The sequence below is a fragment of the Stegodyphus dumicola genome, chromosome 6 (genome assembly GCF_044657685.1).
Source record: "Stegodyphus dumicola isolate Sdum_Otavi_A_Nest chromosome 6, ASM4465768v1".
Lineage (NCBI taxonomy): Eukaryota > Metazoa > Arthropoda > Arachnida > Araneae > Eresidae > Stegodyphus > Stegodyphus dumicola.
In genome coordinates, this window is record NC_140773.1 from 178,895,830 (window position 1) to 178,918,339 (window position 22,510).

At 31.9% G+C, this 22,510-nt stretch overlaps 1 protein-coding gene across 3 annotated transcripts in view; it reads left to right on the forward strand.

Annotated features, from left to right (window-relative positions):
• Positions 1-22,510, forward strand: part of MED23 (mediator complex subunit 23) — a 117,187-nt gene that overhangs the window by 48,147 nt on the left and 46,530 nt on the right. For all 3 annotated transcript variants that reach the window (XR_015041768.1, XM_085819207.1, XM_085819208.1), the window contains exons 14-18: positions 1,698-1,863; positions 2,401-2,543; positions 10,359-10,533; positions 10,955-11,118; positions 17,274-17,471. Coding sequence is in view for 2 of the 3 variants with exons in the window: in XM_085819207.1 (XP_085675333.1) it covers positions 1,698-1,863; positions 2,401-2,543; positions 10,359-10,533; positions 10,955-11,118; positions 17,274-17,471 (846 nt within the window). In the remaining variant the exon portion in view is untranslated. The remainder of the gene's footprint in view (positions 1-1,697; positions 1,864-2,400; positions 2,544-10,358; positions 10,534-10,954; positions 11,119-17,273; positions 17,472-22,510) is intronic.

Consider the following 22,510-nt stretch of genomic DNA (forward strand, 5'->3'; position numbering starts at 1 on the left):
GATCTTGCATGTGTTAGTAGTGGTCTTGCTGTGTAAGGCATAGGGTCATGTGGTGACAACTGTTGTCTTGTATATGTTGGAGTGTCATACTGGACCCAATTTTTATCACTTGACCAAATATGGGTGTGCCAAATACAGTGGTGAAGCAGCAACAACAAAGAAGTTGTCACTTGTTTGTTGTTGTCTGCTGACATTGTGTGGGGGTATTCACTTTCTCATAATCGCTTGTCTAATTTTTATATCTCTCCTGTGCACTTTAGGAGAAGTCAGGCTGTTTCCTTGAAAAACTGGAAGTATACAGCAAGTTCACTTCTGTAGTTGTCTTCAGAGCCTTGAAATCTAACACATGTGGTTACCTGAGGTTCATCACAAAGACTCATCTCCGAATTTGAACTTCAAGAACCAATGCCTGGGGATGAATGTGTTCATTTGCAGCATCCTCCCCCAACTGCCTGACATATTCTTGGTATCCTTTCCAAAGCTTGACTTGATGCAGCTGCTAACAGACCCACTATAATGTCGTACAACAAACGAGCTGCTTTGATACCTCCATTTCTGCCTAATGTTGAATGAGCTATAATTGCTGCATATGTACCGTGTGCCTATGTTAGTGCAGATCAGTGGTTGTACTAACCCTCAATCGCTTTTCTGGCATGCGAGTCTCTCCGTTTTCTCTCTGCAAGCTCTTCACTAAGTGGGATGTCGAAAGTGGCAAGAGTATTTTTGATTACTTTGTCTAAGCAACTGAAATATATGTTATCTCTCTGAAGGAATTCTCTTTTAATATTCTTCTTTAATTTTATATAATTTAAATGAAAAATTCTGGTGTAGAAGAAAGACGTGTCCTTGGTTATATTCATCTATAGCAGTGTTTCAAAATCTTTCTGTGCCTAGCATCTTTAAACAGTGCTTGATTATAATTTGTAACATACAGTAGAGTTTCAACTCCCGATATCTCGACATTCCATATAACTCGACAACTTTTTAGAAACTTTTTTAAGATATCCGTAGGCCAAACAGAGCAAATATTGCATATAATTATTATTTATTTGTACATGCAGCACATTATCTCGAATTTGTGGGACTCTACTGTACTAGCAAAAATAATATCTCTTTTATGCTCTCCTAACAAAAGTTATTCATATTTATCACTAAAAACTTTTGATTGATTTATATGAATGAAAGACTATACAATTATTACATCATATTGCATGATTCTGAAAGCAGTACTGTGACATTAAATAGTTTAATTATAAAATACGTTTTCTCCCTTTCATCCAAATACCAGGACAGTTCATGATGAATTACTCTCTGGAGTTATGGCGGAACTCATTGTTCATCACTGAAAAATATGAGAGATAAGAATATTTAAATATAAGTATTAAAAGCACTGTTATTTAATAACATCCATGTGAAAACAAAGCAAATTTGTTTGCTATATAATAAAATAATGTAAACAATAATATCAGCATTTAGAAAGTAGTTTTACTCCAAAAACTTATCTTTTATTAACTGCAATCTGTAAAATCCTTGAAATTTTTGCTCTTCGTATTAATTTAAGAAAAAGTCATTCTCTAAATTATGTGCATACTAAAAGCATGGGTAAAAAATAAATAAATAAATAAATAAAGTATCTTATAATCATTTAATTTCAATTAATGTTTGTAATATATGACATTGTTTGTCTGTTGTTTTAGATAGCACCAATCAAGAGTGCTTTACGCGACCTATGGGTGTGCTTGTTGAAGCTGTTCAAGGTAATCCAAAGCAGCAAGCTGCACTCACAGGAGGAGCTGTTTCTGGTCCTATTAAGCCTTTATCAATGAGCATATTAGATTCACTGACTGTTCATACAAAGATGAGGTAGTATAAATTTTATTTTCATTGTAGAATACTGTATTAAATAAAACTTACTTTCAAAGAAAAAGTTTTAAAAGCTTTTTATGAAAATTTTAAATACAAGTTTTATAAATCTTTAACTAAATTACTTTCAAATAATTATTTAAAGGATATTAGATGAGTACACATTGATATAATTTTTTTCTCTTATGTTATCAATAAGTTCTTAAATTTTGTAATTTTTTTAAATCATTCATTATATTAGTTTTTGCAAATGTGATGTATGATACAAGAAAATAAAAACTGTTTTCTTTATGTCAGAGGCACTGCAAGATTTTTAGTTTTTAGTTAAAATTTTATGTACATTTATTAATATTTCAGATTTTTAGGTTATATTTTGTTGCTCTTTCTCTTTTAATTTTGACTCTATTTTTATTGTAAACCGTTCATTATTTTTTTGGGTACTTATAGCTGTGATTTTTAATGTTTTTTATTTTACTTTCTGAGTAGTCCTATTAATTTTATTTTCATTTAAAAAAAAAAAAAACATATTTCTTGCAGCCTCATACATAACATTGTAACACATGTAATGAAACTTGCTCAGACGAAATCAATGCTTTGTCTTGCTCCTGCATTGGTGGAAACATATAGCAGATTATTGGTATACAATGAAATTGAGAGTCTTGGCATAAAAGGTTTTATAAGTAAGTATTGTTTTCTAAATCTTTGAGTTGTATTTACATGGATGGTAGGCAGCTTCACATTTAGGGCAATCTTTCTGGAAGGTGAAAAGAAATGGGCTTAACCCATATGTAAGCTCAGCATGTTGAAAGTATTCTGTAAGGTAGATAATTAAATCTGAGGTAAAATTATGTAAATATGTTTGGTTTTATATAACAAAAAAGTGAACATGATAAATTATCCATATAATTATCAGTTTTGATGTCTGATGTACTATAGAAAATTTCTTGAAGTTCAGAAAACTGAATTATTTGTTTGAAATTTTATAGATAATAATCATAATGCAATACACACTGGTACAGAAATATATTAATAGTCAAGAATTCTGTTGCATACTTCAAAAAAGAGTGATTGATTCCAAATCAGAAGTGATATTTTATTTCAAACCTCTGCACTGTTTTCAAGATCTAAGACTTTAAAACTTTGAGTGTGTCTTATGATTCGTAAAAGTATATGATATTAGCACTTTTTTACTTGCTTTTAAAGAGTCTATTCTATTTTATTACTTTAACACTTCAGAGAATCTATGAGAGGTCTAAAGCCATGTTGCTGAAAATGGTCATTTATCATCCATTATTTGTTCTAACGTATGTGTTTTTTCGTTGTGCTGTATCATGACGTTGAGAGTCGTATATAATTGGTCTTCTTCTCAATTATAACATATTATAACTGTAATAAATAATAATTGTTGTTTTTCCAACATAGAGTATGTAAGTTGTAATGCATTTTGTTTGCTTAAAGTGTTTATATGTAATATTAGTATATTTTTATGAAGGATATTTTAAAGGAAAAAATTTTATGTTGAGGCATACTGCTTGCAATGCTTATTTGCTAAAGGTGGGCATATAATTTGAGTGTCAAATTTTTAGTTTATGAGCAAATTTCATGATTTCTGTTTTGCAACTTCAAGGAGTTTGCTTGTGGAATTTCTAAGCAATTTTCATTTAAGAATTGACTTTATGTGTGTGTGTGTGTATGTATATTGTGTAGGCCACATTTTCAAAACTAGATGGCAAGCACAGGTAGATGGAAATTAACTTGCTCAAACTATGGCGAGAGTAGAAAAATAACATCTGTTGCGCTTTGGTGATCTTCTTTTAGTTTTCACTGTTCTTTCATTATTCATTAAATATGTTTTCATGAATAAAGTCCGTTTGAGATTTTACTTATTTATGCACGTTCTAAATTGTTTATTGGTCCATCAAAGCATAAGGACCTTTGTACCTATGGACTTTTGTGAATTTTCAATTTATTTTATGGGGTGTTGTTCAATAAAATTCTCTTAGTTCCGTTCCGCTGGATTAAATTATACTGTGACTCTTTTAATAAATGGTGAATCCATGTTCCACTGTGACGGTTCTTTCAACTTATGGTGCGTTCAAAATTTCTTTAATGCAATTTGTGCATTTAATTGACTTATAATTCGTTTAATATAATTTCATGCATTTAAATGACTTATAGTTCATAATTCATTTAATGCATGTATTCTAGATTCATAATGGAAAGTTTCAAAACTTTACTTGATCAAAAAAAGGCACTTAAATTCTCAATCACCCATTTAAAGAACAAAGCCCTAGAGGAAATAAATCACTTGGATTTTGCTAGATTAAATTATAGAAGAAATAGATCTAATTCTATGATAGAAGAAATAAATGATATTTTCTCTAAAATATTTTGGTTGTGTAGCGAAGATAAAGAAACTGGCACGTACTGCATGGAGAAAGAGGAACTGTTTGAAATGTGTGATGAAACGTTAGCTAATTTACGAGGGCCATCCAGGAAGTAGATTACGTTTCCGTCTGTGTCCGCTAGGGGCGGGGCTAGCGTGGCCATCTTGGGGTCAGAGCGTTGCGCAGCTCAGTCTGCATCTAGCCGTGCTAGTGAGAGGTTCGTGCTGTGCTCCGTTCAGATACTGTGACGGTTTGAAATGTCTGCGTTAATTGAAAATCCCGCGAGCTGCGAGGTGCGCTCAGTAATAAGGTTTCTGACTGCAAAAAACTGTAAACCGATAGAAATCTATCGGCAGCTTCGTGAAGTGTATGGGGACAACATTATCACTGAAGGTGGAGTGCGTCAGTGGGTCATAAGATTTCAAAATGGCCGAACCAATGTTCACGACGAAGATCGAAGTGGGAGACCCAGCATAGTGACCGCCGAACTTCTCGAAAAAGTCGATGCTAAAGTCCGTGAAAATCGAAATTTCACAATAACGGAACTTTCTTTGAGTTTTCCACAAATTTCGCGAAGTTTGTTGCACGAAATCATCAGCGAAAAGCTTGGTTACCACAAGTTTTGTGCAAGATGGAAGGCAAGAAGAGGTAACGAAGTGGTTGAAGGCGCAGGCGGCCGAATTTTTCGACGAAGGAATTTCCAAGCTCGTACATCGCTACGATAAATGCCTTAATTTGTATGGTGACTATGTAGAAAAGTAGTATTTGAGTGTGGCTTTCATCTGTATATAATAAAATTTGTTTCCTATACTTTGTTTATTTTTTTATTCCAAAACGTAATCTACTTTCTGGATAGCCCTCGTAGATGAACGTTAGCAATTTCAAGATGTAAAGAAAGTAGAGTTGATTCTGCAGTAGCAACACAAACAGTGCTGATGAAAGCATATGATTCCATTGAAATTTAACTTCCTCTTTTGTCCTTACCTACATTTTCTGGTGCTGTTGATGAATGGTTGACATTTTCCAATTTGTTTCACGCATCTGTAGGAAAAAAATGAAAGATTATCCGAGTCTCGGATGTTACAGTATTTAAAAGGGGATGCTCAAAAGATAGTATAGTCGCTTTCTATTACTGACAGTAATTTCAAAATTGCTTGGGATCTCCTTGTAGAGAGATAGTTTCATAAACGTGAGATACTGTCTTCGTTGCAAAAAAAAAATTCTTAATTTTGCCCTCTCTAACCTGTGAATCTCATGTTCAGATTGTGAAACTTGAGATTAATAGAGTCCTTGGATGTAAAAATTGCAAAAAGCAGCAAGTATTATTCTCGTGTTTATTGTGCAGTTTAAATTAGATCCAATTACAAGAAGATGGTGGGCGTGGTCAATAACAGATGATAAAATTCCTTTCCTGGGTGAACTATTGCAATTTCTTTCAAAACATGCTAGATCATTTATTACTTACTAACAATACAGAATCAAAAAAGACTTTTTCTAAGCAGGTTACACTAGTTGCTTTGGGTTTTCAATCACAGTGTTTACTGCCAGGGAAATCATGTATTGATTAAATGTAATGCATTTCTCAAGCTGTCTGTGCAAAAAAGACTTTCTCAAGCTGTCTGTGCAAAAAAGACTTTGTTTTGTAAAATTGAAAAATATTTGCTTCAATTGCTTAACACAATTTCATCTTAAATCAACCTGCACAAGTTCTTATAGATGTCGCAAATGTAAGAAAGCTAATCGCACGTTATTGCATTTTGACCACACCACTGAAGGTAGCACTGATTCTCCAACAAGGAATACAATTTATCCAAAAGGTCTTTCTGTGAACGCTAAAGTGTTTGCACCTTCCAATTCTAAAAACTACTAGTGACTTTAATGCAAAATGTGAAATTATTTCAAATTCCATTACTTCTTGTTGCTCGGATTTGGACTCTGATACCCAGGTGCTACTATGCACTGCTCTAGTGAATGTAAAGGATTCCTCTGGTAAAATTTCTACTTATTGTGCTCTTTTGGATCCAGGCAGCCAGGCTTCTTTAATAACAAGTGATTGCCTAGAAAGAATGAGTTTGTCAAAAAAGAAAAAAAAAAGTGATAATTTCATGTTTGGGTGGTGTTTCTCAAATTAGGTTTACTCATCATTTTCTATCAAATCCTTCCTTTGTTACTTCTGTATACATTATCAAGAAAATAGTGGGTCAGCTTCTACATGTTAATTTGGGTCCTTCTTGTCCCGAACAATTCACTGATCTTACCTTAGCAGATCCAACTTTTTACAAGACTGGAAGCATTGATATTCTTCTTGGTATGGATATAGCACTTCCAATGCTTAAAGGTCAGACACTTTCATTGGGAGACAGAAAGCTCTTTGTTCTTCGGTCTCAGTTAGGATGGCTAATTGTTAATTGGTCTCGGTTAGGATGGCTGTTCAGTCTCAGTTAGGATGGCAGGGTTCCCTCATATGAAAAAAATTCAATTGTTCAGGTTAATAACATTTAATTAATCAGTGATAAATTTTAAAATAAATTTTTGGAACTAGACAAAGTACCTTCCGTAAGCTCCTTGAGTCATGATGGAAAAGCTTGTGAAGAGCACTTTAAATCTACACATTCTAGAGATACTGATGGAAGATATATCGTGAGGTTGCCCTTCTATACCTCACCTTCTCAACTCAGTGATTCCAAGACAGCTGCTTTCCGCACATTGAAATACTTAGAGAATTCCTTACCTTTCAACAGTAAAAAATACGAACAATATAAAGACTATATGCATGAATATCTATCACTAGGACATATGGAACTGATTCCACAATCTGAGTCTACGAAAACAAATGCATACTACCTTCCTCATTTTGCTGTTCTTCATGATTTGAGCACTATAGCAAGGTTGAGAGATGTTTTCGATAGTTCTTCCATGTCATCATCTGGACAATCTTTGAATGATCTTTTAATGATAGGCCTGCAAATACAGGAGGAATATTCACTATCCTTATTTGTTTTAGAAGTTTTCAAACTGTGGTGAGTGCTTATATATAAAAAATGTTTGGACAAGTCAAGGTTAATTCTGAGGATACTGATTGGCAAAGAATTCTTTGGAGAGAAAGTCCTGAAGAGCCAGTTAGAGAATATAGATTATCACAGTCACCTATGACACAACATCAGCACTATTCTTGTCCATAAGAGCTATGCAGCAATCAGCTTTAGATGAGAAAAACAATTTTCCTTTGGCTTCACATGCTACCCTTAATGTTTCTATATTGATGATCTCCTGAGTGGAGCTTCATCAGAGCAAGAAGCTCTAGAGCTAGCAGATGAATTAAAGAATATGATATAGAGAGGTTGATTCAACCTTTGAAAATTGCTCTCTAATGTTCCATCAATATTTAAAGAACCACAAATTAAGGAACAAAAAGATCTGATGCACATCAATTCAGATGAAAAAGTTAATGTCCTTGGTATTAAATAGAATACAAAAGATGACTGTTTTCATTTTGCAGCTCCACCAATCAAAGACAAATTGACATTTTCAAAAAGAGAAACTTTTTCAGAAGTTTCGTATGGTTTCGATCTCTTGGGTTTCATATCTCCTTGTGTGATATTTATGAAAACCTTTCTTCAGGAACTGTGGAAAAAATCCTTAACTTGGGATCAATCCATCCCAGAAGAGATGGATATTCTTTTGCAAAGAGCTTCCTCTAATTCATCAACTAAAAATACCTAAATGTGTATTGACAACACAAAGTGTTGAACTGGAAATTCTTGCATTCTAGGATGCTTCTGAAAAGGCTTATTGCAGCGTGATTTACGTGAGATGTATTTCAGAAAATTCAGATGCAAATGTTTCTTTACTTACCTCTAAAACAAAGGTTTCAACTTTGAAAACACAATCTCTGCCGTGTCTAGAATTATGTTCGGCTTTATTGCTAGCAAATTCGTTGCGTAAGAGACTTTTCCTTTACCAGTTAAATGCATCATAGCTTGGATAGATTCAACGATAGCGCTGGCGTGGCTGTCTTGTGAACCTTATCGCTGGCAGTTATTTGTCGTAAATTCAGTGTCCAAGATTCAGACGATAATTCCTCAAGCCAAATGTTTCAGAAATTGATAATCCCATGGACCTAAGTACAAGAGGTATCTTACCTTCTCAACTAATTGTAATAAATGGTTCAATGGTCCTTGACTGGTTAAACAAACCTATAGATGAAATATAGAACTTTCCATTTCTAGAGACACTCTCTCTTTTTGATATTGCCTTGAAAGAAGAAAAAAAGTATTATAATACCAGTGTTTTAGGAGTTCAAGAACCTGCTGTTATTTCAAAATATTCTTCGTGGTCTAAATTACTTCAAGTCTTGGCCTGCTATGATTTGTGAATAACTGTTCTCATCCTGAGAAGAAATCATTAGATTTCCTAACTACAGAAGAGCTCAAGGCAAAAATCAAAATTCTATAGGTGAACCTTCTGAATTCCAGGAAGAAATTTCGCATTTGCTTAAACTCTCTCCTTGAAAATGAGAAGAGGTAGACCAATAGAGATTTTTAGTGATTGTGGCACTAATTTTAAAGGAGCTGATAGAGAGATCCAGAAGTGTTTTTCAAAATATCATGAGATGAAACTTTCGATTATGTCAAAAAGAATTTCCGATTCTGGACTGCCAAAGGATCTGCAAAGCAAAATCATGTTTCAATGTCCATCAAACAAAAAGTGGAATTGCTGCAAAAAATAGATAAAGGCATATCCTTTGTTTCTCTAACCATTCTGAAATCTGTTTATCAATTTCACGTTGGTCTGTGGGGGGGGGGGGGCGTTGCAGTGCGCAATGAACTGGAAGTTGATCTGTCAACTGCCACTATCCTTATCTTCAGGGCAGATGTTTTTATTTTATTCAGCTTATAATTCCCTACTAAATGTAGCATTTCATCTTGATGTACTCCATCTTTGATATGATTTAAATCAAATTCCTCATCATTATAAATATCACGAATACACATCAAATAGTTTTCTGGTTGCAATTTTCTAATTTCGACTGTGCGTAATGTATGCTTTATGCATGTGCACGTTGAAAGAAATGTTTAATAAAGTAAACAAAGAAATAATAAGCTTTTTTTTTGTAAATTTTGATACCCTTTAGATCAAAATTGCTCTTTATTTCATAAATTATGGTTTCATATTTTTAATTTTATAATTTCTGCATGCCATCTTACCAGATTTAAACTGATGATCTATAATCCAGAAAGACCGATAATCCGGAATCGCCGAAGTCCCGACGTCCGGATTAAAGACTTGACTGTATGAACATATCCAGAGTTCACTACACTCATCACTAGGTCGAGTTCTGTTTGAACTCACATCCATTGGCAGCAGTGTCTGAGGATCCTACAGATTTTGAAGTTCTCACACCAAGCCACTCTCTGATTGGAGCTTCACTTTCTACTTTTCCATTTTACCAGAGCAGGAGCTTTAACAAGAGCCTACCTCCTATAGACAAAGATGGCAGTTGTGGTAATCCGTCCTACAACATTTCTGGAAGAGGTGGTCAAGAGATTACCGTTTTCAACGGCAACAGCATCTTACGTGGCAAAGACGAAAAGAGACTCAGGTCAATGATCTTGTTTTACTCAAAGAAGAAAACATTCCACCTCTGTTGTGGCATATAGGAAGAGTCATTCATTAGACTTCATCCTGGAAGTAACAGTAAGATCCGTGTGGTAACAGTACGAACTGCACACGGAAAACTCAAAAGACTTATCATTAAACCATGAAAGTATAATACAAACTACTAATTCATATAGACTCTTGAATATGATTTGATTAACAGCTTCAAAAATGTTTGCATTCAATTATGTTTAAAAAGTTTGTGTTTTAAGGATGGAGATTTTTCTTTAATTAGTTTTGTGTAATAAAATTATAAAAAGGCTAAATGAACTGCTGTTATATGATTTCAAAACAAAAATTTTAGCCTTCATCAACTTTTTATATGATATTAAAACAAGAAATTGTCTTATTGACTTTTGATAAGTTTATTCACATTAAATGACATATCATGAATAATCATTATTATGCCATCATTTATTCAGAACAATTTTATGTTCTTTTATATTTTAGGTCACCTACTACCCACTGTTTTTCGAAGTCATGCGTGGGGAATATTGCACACTTTACTAGAGATGTTTAGTTATAGATTACATCACTTTCAGCCTCATTACAGAGTACAGTTATTAAATCATTTGCATAGTTTAGCAGCTGTGCCTCAGACTAATCAGACTCAGCTTCATTTGTGGTAAGTAATGTTTTTTTTTCAAATACCATAGTCACTCTCATATTTCTCCTTTTTTTAACTAATTTTACTTCCTGAAAATTGAGATACATGTAATATATACCACTTTTGAGGGGAAGGGTTAATTGGCGAACTTACCACATTTAGAAGCATGTGTGAACAGATATACTAATTTTACTGTATTTTATATGTCAAAGAAGTAAGTTAATTATCACTTTCACGACTATCCTTTTTACTTTACTATGTATTTTTGATATCTGTCTACAGCTTTTATATAGCCACTGTAGATCTGAAATTTTTAAAGCATATGCTAAAAAAAGTGTTCAAGTAAAATAGGTATATTTTGATTTTACACTCATTGTTTCTGTTATTTTTTCTCCTTTATTAAATTTAAATAGCATCTAAAAGATTCTGTTGTTTGTAGTGTTGAAAGTACTGCTTTAAAACTTATAGCAGGAATGGGAAGTGCTGAAGTTCAACCTCAGTTATCTCGATTGCCTGCAGAACCTAAATCATTATTATCTGGTGAATCAGAGGAACTCAATAAAGTTCTGGTTTTAACCATTGCTAGAGCAATACATGTTACAGGTTAGTTATCTTAAAGTTATGTAAATTGTTTTTTAGTAAGTGATTTTTTTTATTATTATATAAGATGAATATGAAATTCTTGAACTGGAAATAAAAAACAATTATATGCATATTATAAGTAAAACTTTACAAACTGATATGGCAATATTATTAAGAATTTGCTGCATCAGAGCTTCCAATTTTACTAGAAAAGAAACATGCCAATATAAAATGTAAAATTAGGCAAATAAGAAAATTTAGATTAGCATAAATTTAAAAAGTATATTGCAAAATTTTTTGTTTCTAAGGGGGGGCCTATGTAGAATCACTTTCAATATTAATAGAATTTCATTTTAAATCTGTATCAATCTGAAGCTGCTTCCCCCCCCCTAATTTTACATCATATCTGTCTATACATTTTATGGGGAAAAAATCATTCGGTATATCAGATTTAAATATTCAGCTCTATATATACTTCATACTTGATCACTTTCATTTTAATTTTTTCATGATAAAAATAATTAAAAAAAAATTGGTACAGAAGCAACTTTGGTTACTTTTATTACTCTTATTACTTCCTGTACAAGGAGGTTAAAATACATGGAGATGGCATCCTCTATTGCAGTACAAAGAGAGTGAAGCAGGGGGAAGAAAATAAGCTACATCACTTGAGGGCAAGAAAACACTACCCTTACTAGGTGCAGTGAGGTTAAATGTTAGCTGGTTTCAAGTTCTCAGTGTATTTCTTGTTTTGTATGCGAAGATATAAGAGGCTTAAAAGGTATTGAATAGTTACAGCAAAATAATGTGTACATTTCCATGTAAAAGAGTGTTTTTCAACATGCATACAAAAGTAGAAGAATCAAAATGTGTGTTTGAAAGGCCTTTAAGAAAAGAGTTTGAGTATTTTCTTTGTGTAAACGTTGGCAAAGAAATATATATAGTTCTCAGATTTTCTTTTTTATAATAATAATAAATGTGATACTCGTAATCAACTTAGATGTGACAGCAAAACATAAGGTAAAGAAGGGGACGTGGTGTGGCTAGATCTAAATGGGAAAAAAAAAAAAAAAAGTTTCCTTTAAAGTGCAATCATATTATATTACTACAAGCCTTATCTTTTATGTATATAACTTTATTTTATTCTCAAGTAAATATGTAATAACAGGATTTTATTTTTAGTTACATTTGTCGTGTGAGGTTTAAAAATAAGAATGTAGAATTTACATATTTTTTTATCATTGTTTATTCAAGTTAAGATTTTTCAAAACATAAGTACTATTTATAACATGGAAAATCTGAGAATTATATATAATTAGAAAAACTAAAATATAACCAATTCATGGTTTGTGTGCTTAGTTTTTTTTTTTTTTTTTTTTTTTTTTTGTGTGGTGGGGGCATCACAGTACTTTTAATGCCAGCATTCATTAATGATGGCATGCAATTACATAATGTAGAAATTACTGCAATTACATAATCTAGAAAATGTAGAAATAAAATGAAATGGCGCATAAAGTAAAGGAAAAAGGGTGCGAAGAATCTGGCATCTTTAATTTATGACTTCCAGGAACTAATTTGGGTGTGGTTTGGTTCTAGTACCAGGAACGGAACTGGGTGTGGTTAGGGCACGTCAGTCTTTCTAAAAGCCACAACTACTAAGGGCATACTTCCCCCCCCTTTTTGGCTTCATTTAAACTACACAGAGGGCTGTAAGATTCTCACTAGTGTAATTAGTTCTCAGTTACTGTAGAAAGTGATGAATCTTAAGAACTATTTAGCGAATAATCACTTAAGTTCGTGTAACAGGAAACAACAGGATGGAAGGGTAACTAACCCTTTATTATTCCAATAAGATTTAACAAAACTCCCTCTTGGAGTGTACAATCAAAGCCGACCCTTAGGCTTGAACTTAAGAGACTAAGAATTAAACTAAAACTAAGATTAAATAAAGAAATATAGCCGAAGCTATCAAGATTTTAACCGAGTTGGTTAGCTTTATTTGACTATGAAGCTTATCAAGGGCCTGAGTACAGCCAAGCATAATAACAGCTTTGAGAGAGAGAGTGGCCAGAAGGCAGACACGCATAAATCAGAAACTCTGATTATCTCTAACTCTGTAAATAACTTTGCGGTTTAAATACTGCTCCTCCTCATTAAGTATTCAGACAGATTCCAAAACTACGTTCTGGCCGGAAGTAGTAAGTTGAAGTTAAGAATTTGACAGGAAAGGAACTTAAAATTTAACTGTTAATAAAATTAACATAATCCTTACAGGGCATCTCCATGTGTTCTAACCTCCTTGTTCCTGTACAATTTATTCATTTGTGTGATTTAGAAATTTATTAATGACTTAACAGTATTTATATGCTACACATTGTTCAATACCACATTGCTCCCTCTTTTACAGCAGCAGTGTCCCTGGTCAGGAATTCTGTGAGGTGTTGAAAGCTAAATAATATTATTGTCAGCTAGCAGTCTTGCAGTATCCACAGTACATTTGTCACAGAATATATAATTATGAGTCTAGAGCAGGGATGGCTAACGTTTTTCAATCAATATGCTAGTTAAATTACAATTTATTATTTTCATGGATTTTTGGAGACTAGGAAAGTTTTCCAAGTTTCTGTTATGCTCATTAAATCACTACTGGGCAACGTGTGACTAATGGAGTGGTGCATAATTAACTTGAAGGAGCACATTCTTCTTTAGGAACAACAAGCACATGAAGAAGTGCAGATGATCAGCCAATAGTTTAATTTAATCTGAGCTTGTCAGGGTTCCATCTAATGTGATGAGAGGATGACATAAAGATGCCCCAAACAATTACATCACCATATAACCAACTTGTATAAACCTGCCTGACACAAGTGATGCACTGCTTTTTATGCCACTTATGCACTCTATGGTTTATCCCATGCATGAACTGTCATTTGCTTGCAGCAGCTGGATCACAATTATTTATTAAACTTGTGAGAAGTTTCCTGTCTTCTTCCTTCCAGTGACGGTGCGATTTGGCAAACTGCAGCCACATCAGTTGATATCTTCTCATTAGCGGTGAAACTTGAAGTAGTTGTAAGCTGTATAACCAAGTTGTGGCAATTACTGACAAACAATCCTTTTGTAGACACTACATGAAGTATCTGTTTCAAAATCTGTCATAATCTGATATAAGGTTGCACTTTTTGCTGTTGATACGATATGTCAGTCACCAGGCACCTCACACTTCAGTCACTGGTTTACAGGCACATTTACTATGATTTACTTTGTTTTTCTTCGCATTCAAGGCACAGAACACTTTGTCAATACCTCTCAACATGCCCAGCAGTTAGGTTTTATTGAAATTGAACATCTGACTTTGTGAGTGCCAGTAGTCAGTGCCAATCAAACTCACTTAGATCGCTGCCTTTGATAACAATCTATAATGTGCTCGTGTTTGTACCCTAATACAGTCAAAAGTCTTTAATCCGGACGTCCATAATTCGGAATGATCTATAATTCGGACCTCAAAGCTACAAACTTTTTGTAAGATTTCCAGGGGTACTGATTTCCATTCTTCTTCTACTACTTTCCAGATTCCATTAATCATGGTGGGTTTGTGTTTAGAAAGAGCTTTTTGCAAGAGACCAAAAGCAAAATACTCCATAGTTAAAAGTGTCAAAGTACTTTATAGAAGTATGCCAAAAAGATATGTATGAACTACCTGTATCAGTCTTCATTTTTTCAAGGATTGCAGTGGTACTTTTTGATGTATGACTTGTGCATTTGTCTTGATGAAGTTTCATTCTTTGAAAATTAGACTAAACAAATGGAATTTCTTCTTTAACCCCTTAACTGCCGCGGGCGTATATATACGCCTTGTTCAGCCGATGCGTTAACTGCCCCAGATGCGCAGCCGATGCGTTAACTTTGCGAATAATTTTAGGTGTAGCAGCGCAAAGCAAATGATAGCAGTTTGGAAGGACGTATATATACGCCTGGGGCAGTTAACGCATCAGCTGAGCAAGGCGTATATACGCCCGCGGCAGTTAAGGGGTTAAATATCAGACATAAAACTCTCTCTTGATAATATGTTGAGTTGATTTTAGCATTTTTTTCCACCCACTTAATGTTTAATTTTCCACTGTAAAAGAATCATAAATTCTTTTCTGAATGTGACAATCATTGACTGAAACTTTCTTTACATTGAAGGAATCTGGTTCATGCTGTTTTTCGTCCCTTCATTTTTGATAATAAATGAACCTTTTTACTTCCTTGTGCAAAGTAAAAAGGAAGTATTGTAATCGCGAAAAGTTTCAGGCAGCATATTTCAATGAAAATGTCCATTTTGACTGCTATTGAATGCAATTTAACAATGTTTTTGCGTGATATCTGTGCATAAGGACAGAATAAAATACTCTTTTCCTTCAAAAAAGTTATAAAACTGCTTTAAAATTAATTCTGAAGAGAATTTTTCGTGGCGTCTGTACAAACATATGTACGTATGTACGTTCGTGCATACGTACGTATCTCGCATAACTCAAAAACGAGTAGCCTCAGAAAGTTGAAATTTTGTATATAGGACTGCTATAACATGTAGATGTGCACCTCGTATTTTGGGTGCAATTGGCCGCACCAAACGTATATAAATATATTTATATATATATCACTCTGTTACCCTGCTCAGTGATCTCAGTTTCTTTACTCTTATATGTTTGTAAATTGTACATTTTTTGCTTTAAAAATGATTGAATTATGTTGTTTTTATCTTCCGGTTAAGGATATTATGCCTTTAGTAAATCTGTGTGCAATATTTTTAGAATTATCAGCAATTTTAAAGTTGTTTAATTGCCGCTAAGCCTTTTTTAATGGCAGCCATTGATGTTTACATTTGAAACAGGAGACTAGTGGATTTGTTGCCAATCTAGAGAAACTTAGCTTCGCAACAACAGAGATAACACCTTCATTTATTATTGCCAATTAAATCATGCTTAATCCTTTCTGGAATTTTTTCGAGGAAATAAGTGTTTAAGATTTACTTCGTAATTTTTAATATAGATATTTTGAGTTTTTATGTATTTTTGCCTTCTTGTGAAGTGAGAACTGAATTAATTGAATGAGAAATACTCAATCGTCTGTGAAAAACTGTTTCTTTTTTGTTTTATTTGCTTAATTTCTTTTATACATCATTCTAGCTTTATTATAGTATTTGAATAGAACATGTGACAATGATTAGATAACTCTATTCTTTAAATGATATAAATTTTGTGCATTATGAGTTATAATATGAACGAAATATATACGTTAACTGTTATATAATTATTAATACTGTTAAGTGAATCTAGCGCCAGAGTGTCGCTATGGTAAACAAATACTAGAGTGAATTTTAAAGAATGCATTTATTCTATTGTGGTTTATGCACTGTCGGCAAAGTAGATTTAATTCAATCCAATAAGTTTAAATGAAATGCAAGAAAAAATGCGTATAATTTAATATTCCAATACAAGGAAGTCATGTGTTGTACACATCAGATTTTTTTGTTGCAGTCATGTAAATACATGTTTCATAAAGAATCAGAAAATATTTCCAGTTATCTCATACTAAATGGTTTTCATACGGGGTTCTACAAATGTTTTGTGTTGTGCCACATGTGTAGGCAAAAGCTGATGAACATTATGTTTTTTAGTATTTGTAAGTAGTAAATCTTGGTTTATTATTTTATTTATTGTGGCTACAGATGTATGTAAAGACTTTGCATTTGATTTTTCTATTAATGATTTTGTTCTTGTTACTGACAAATATAACTTTAGAAGCTTTATTTAGAGGCAGTATATACTTTTTCAGGTATTTGTTTATTCTTTTCATGTAGATGTAATGATTGACAATTTTTCCCATTCCGTTTAATAATATTGCTTAATTTGCGCTTAAAAATTTTAATACCATGCATTTTACAATAGTTTTGGATTAAGGAATAGGGATATTTCTAAGAAAAATTAATTTAAAAGTAGCAGACAGTATTTTTCATTTCAAATAATAAGCTGTTGCAAGAAATTTTTATTCCAAAACATTTTTTTTTTTTTTTTTTTTTTTTTAATTCTTTATCAAAATGATTCTAAAAAGGTGTAAACATACTCTGTGTATGGATATGTATATATGCTTGTGTGTGTTTTGCATCCTTATGGTTGTTAAATGTTATTTAGGTTCAGAATCTCTGTCTGGCACTTGGTGTAAGGAAATACTAACAACAATTATGCAGCATACTCCCCATAGTTGGTCAAGTTTTACTTTAATGTGTTTTCCAAGTGTTCTTGCTGATTTTTTCCAGCAACATCAAGCTGCTAAAGAAAATAAAGCTCAGTTAAAACGCTCAGTGGAAGAGGAATATAGAAAATGGAAAAGTATGTGTTGTTTTATGACTTTCTTTGCTCAAGCCATAGATATATTTATTCCTCATTTCCTAACCTCCTAAAAATAATATTTTGTTTTCAATTTCTAACTTAATCTGTAATAAAACAAATCTAAAATATTTCTCCGATTTATCCAAGATCCAGATTTTTAAAAAAAAAATTTTTTTTAATTGTCAGAATTTTTTTTAATATTTTATGTAAATATTCATGTTGTCAACATAGAAAGAAAAATTTAAATTGTGAAATACAAAAGAGATTAAAATTCTGCTTTTCTTAATCAATTTCAATGCATTTCATCAGTCCTGATTTTTGTGGTTTTGTTAATACAGAAGCATTGCTGATTCATGTAGAATTCAGAAATCTATCTCTCTGCACCTAATGTTAAAACTATAAATAATAGCTGTTAAAGAAACTAATTATTACTAACTATATGTGTATGAAACTTTAAAAATAATAGTGTATATTAGAGCAGAAGAATTATGATTCTGCATCAGCATAAAGTTAAAATTTTGTGGAGAATTCTTGTTAACTTGCTAGCTACAAAACTAGATAAGCTGATATTTTTTAATATTTCTTATTTAACCTTTTCACTGCCACTACAGGGAGAATAAAGCTCCCTTGTATACTCAAGTGCTTTTTACTTTTAAACCTAACATGTCTCCTTCAAGATTCCTTTAAAGCAGGGTTTCTTAAACTTTTTTCAGTTGTTTTTTCAGTTGTCCCTTTTTATCATTGATATTTTTTCGTGACCCCCAGGACCCCATAATATTTTCAAAAATTTTGTGGGATCCCCCATAAGTAGTGCGCAAATCTGACGCACGCGTGAGTGAAACTGTTAATTTTTTCACTTGTACTGAAATATACTATTGCAATTTTAGGTCATTAACTTAAATTTCTAATTTTAAGACATAGAACAATGTGAAAATTTTAAATAAGTAACAGACAAAATAACAGCGTCCAGTGTAAAGCAAAGAAAATGAACGTTTATATTATAAAAAGAATGCATCGAAACGTTTTCGTTTTTTTCTTTGTCTGTATTGTCTTATCTATTTTCAGCTACATTGTGTAAAAATATTTGGTAATTGTAAAATTATTATGATAAGTTAAAGAAATATCAAAACTGCTAAAATTTTTGGCGACCCCCCTTTCTTCGGTTGCAGGTCTTGTGATTCGCTTGGGGGTCGCGACCCACAGTTTAAGAAACCCTGCTCTATAGTCTGCTTTTTATTGAAATATTTAGATTTTTACATATTTTATTTATGTCTTATGTTTTTATACCTACAATCCTTATTTATGCAATTAAAATAAAAATTAAGATAATATGTAAACTGTTAATAATGCTTATACATTAAAATTATTTCTGTGCATTAATGAAGCAGAAAACTTAAAATCCAGAAATTAAATAGGTCATTGCATATTATAACCTAGTATGATACTTATATATAAGGATCAAAATGCCTTCATTGAGTGAAACTTTTCAAGGTGCTATGTAATATATTGACTAACTTTGCACATTTTATAATTTTATCGTAAAATCATACATAATGCATACAATAGCAAGGTTGGCACTCAAAATATTCCATTCATTTAAATTCCCTAACATTCTAGAATAATTGTTTTGCTTTTAAAATTTCAAATAAGACTTTCCATTTTAGTGTATGATATATGATATACAATACAGTGTGCCATGGTAACACTTCATTCATATATTGGGCTTACAGAGGGAAATAGAAGTGTATCTTATATGATATGCTGGGAGCAAAAAGGTTAAGCAGGTATTTTGAATGTGAAACAAGATTAAAATATTAATTCAATATTGTGTCAGGCTTTAATAGAGTTTAAGAATAGCAAGTACTTTCAGATAATTAAATACTTTTTTATAAAATTCTTCAGACCATATAGATAATTAAATATTTTGCTATGATTCATTTATTTCATTTAACTAAATCGTTTTGTTAGTAATTTAATTTATAATAATGATATAGAATATTTAGTTTTGTTTGAATTTTTAAAATTAGGTGTTGAAAGAAGTAATATGATAACTAGAAATGAAGTCTTCTAATCATAGTTATTCAATAGACTGTCATAAATATTCAATAGACTATCAAGAGTTTGACATCTGTAAACAAACAGGCAATATTAAAATTAATATATGTTTTCTGATACAGATCCTTTTGCTTGTACTTGAACTATTTTATATAAATGTTTTTAAAATCACAAATATATTTATTATTTCCTTGTTAAAAAACCTTTCTTCCTTCTTGCACATAAACTGAGTTTAATGTAATCAAACGAATTTTGCATTGTGAAACTAAATGTAGTTAATGATAGTCCCAGGAGTTATGTTCAATATTCAAGTAGGATTATCATCAAATGATGATATACTTGTCTCTTTTAGTTCAAATAAAAGAGGATTAAATTTTTTAAAAAATTATACCTACTTACTTACCTTTATCAGTGATTCCTTTATAACAGTGTTGGATTAACCTCTAGACAAATGTCTAGGTCTCATAATTTACAGTCTATCTATCATAAGAAAAGCTCTCGCCAGTTAGTCTGCAGCTGTCTGTAGCCATAGAAATGAGCCTTGACCTATTTTCCATAGGGGTGTCTTGAAGACAAATGATAAACTCTTTTCCCCTCAACCAACAGTTGCCATAAACAAAATAACAATAAAGCAACCCTTGGTTCACCCCTATATGAAATATACTAGCCCTGTTGCTATAGTGACCGCTACCTGCTAGACACTGTGACGGGTACTGTTCTCATAGACAAACAGTAGAAAAGTCCAATTTCTGTGCATAAAGCAATAAAAATAAATAGCAATAATTTTTTTTAATTTTAATATAATTTTTATAATATGCAATATTAGTGTTATTATTTTTAAATAATACAAAGAAATATCATTATGTTTGATAACTGAATAAACTATGTTATATTTTTTCCAGTATGTAGTGTGCATGAACTGTGTGGAGATTGTAACTCCAAGTATGCATACTGTGCTTGTTTTTCACTGTCTTTCCATTTTCATCTGCAGTTGTTATTGTAAAAACTAACATAAATTATCAAATTGGGTATCAAACTAACATAAATTACTTGTATTAAGCATTGGGGTACTGACCAGCTAAATTTGTTAAGTATAAATTCTCAAGTCTGAAAAGGTCAAAAGCTGCAATAACTCAACAGACACCTGAGAAATATGAAGGTCTGTAAACCAGAATTAAACATTATAATGAAACTGTACATCATATGCATTGTGCAGCACATTTAAAAGGTTTTTTGTTAATTAACCCAAGTTATAAGTTTGGCTTTACATTCATCCCGCCCCCTTACACACACACACTTTTGTCAACTCCCATCAGAATGCAAGTTTGTTAAAATATAAATAAGCAAAGACTTTTTTATCCTTAGATAGAGAGCACTTTTGGTGATATAGGTTGATGTCACCATTTAATTTCCTTTTTGGTAGAATCAGTTTAAACTTTCTTTTTGGTAGAATCAGTTTAAACTTTAGTTAGGTGGTTTTGCTTCATGAACACTCAGGGTTAGCCGAGGTTTAGTAGGAAATGTTACTTTTATATTTGAATATGTAATTGAATGTGTGTTCTGAATTATTCACAAGTAGTGGAGTTTAGTGTATATTTAACTTTTTAGGCTGTATAGGCTTCAGGTTCATAGCTTAATAAATTGCATTTATTTTAAACCTTTAGTTTCGAACTATGGTACTTTGAATTAAAAGGTAGATGGGGCAATAAGCCATCAGGCAGATTTTATACATATTACAGTGATTGGTAGATTAAAGTAATTTAGAGAACTGTATACATTCACTTAATTTAGTTGACTATACTGTTGCTGAATGTTATTTACAAACCACATTAAGTTTTAATTTTGTAGAAAGAATTGGTACTTATTATTAATAGTATTATTAGTTGCATGTTTTCATTGTTATTAGAATTAAAACTTTCCAATATTGAGATGAATTTTACTGTAAAGCAAAATGTACATAATATCACTGTTAAGAGAAATATCTCTGTGTAATAAGTAGCAGTTGGATATGTAGCAGATGTAATAAAAGCCATGAAAAATTTTAGTAAAATACAATGTATCTTATTTTCATTATTCTCAAGCTAAATTGCTACATCTTCCTATTCAAGCCAAAGCAAAACACATTCAGGGAAGAAAAAAAAAAAGAAGAAAATCAGAGTTTGTTCGAATGATTGATATTCGGAGCAAAATACTCACAAGGTTTAAAGCATCGAATAAATCCATAGTAATAATTTATCCATCTCTATAGTCTGCTAAAACATTTATCACGGTACCTTTATATGATTTGAATGGTAAATTTAATCAAGCAATAAAATGAGGCATTATCTATATTTCAACATCAAATTTTACACCAACACTCTTAAAAAATAAAAGTGGTGTCCCCCCCCCGACAACCATACAGATAGAAATATCAGTTTTGTTGGTCATCAGATTTTAAATTAAATCCATTGTATGTTATATGTGGCAAAATTTATAGTGAAATTCATATAAAATAAAAACAATATTAAGAAATTAGCAAACTGTTGCATTTTTTCAGAATTTGACGATTTAAAGTATATGTTGGATTATACAAATGAAAAAGTTTAATTCAATGAGGATTGACGTTCATATCAAAGAATTTATTTTAATGGCAAGAAAGGGAAATTTGCAAAGTCCAAACAATGTGTGCCAGTCCGTAAAAAAATGCAATATTGCATCTTTTTTTTTCCAATTACCAAAATACTGTTAAGAATTTACACAACTATACATGTCAGTAATGCAACAGAACAGCGATTTTTCCCTGTTTAAAGATGAGTTTAAAGTTATTTAAAGAAATTCAGTCGGATAGGAAAGACTGAAGTCTTTAACAATGCTTGCTACAGAAAAAGATTTTTTTGAATGGCTATATTGTGAAGACATTATTGATCAGTTTCCTAAAATGAAATTCCAAAAACAAAAAATATTGTTTTTTCAATGCTAATTAATTATTATAATTATTACAATTA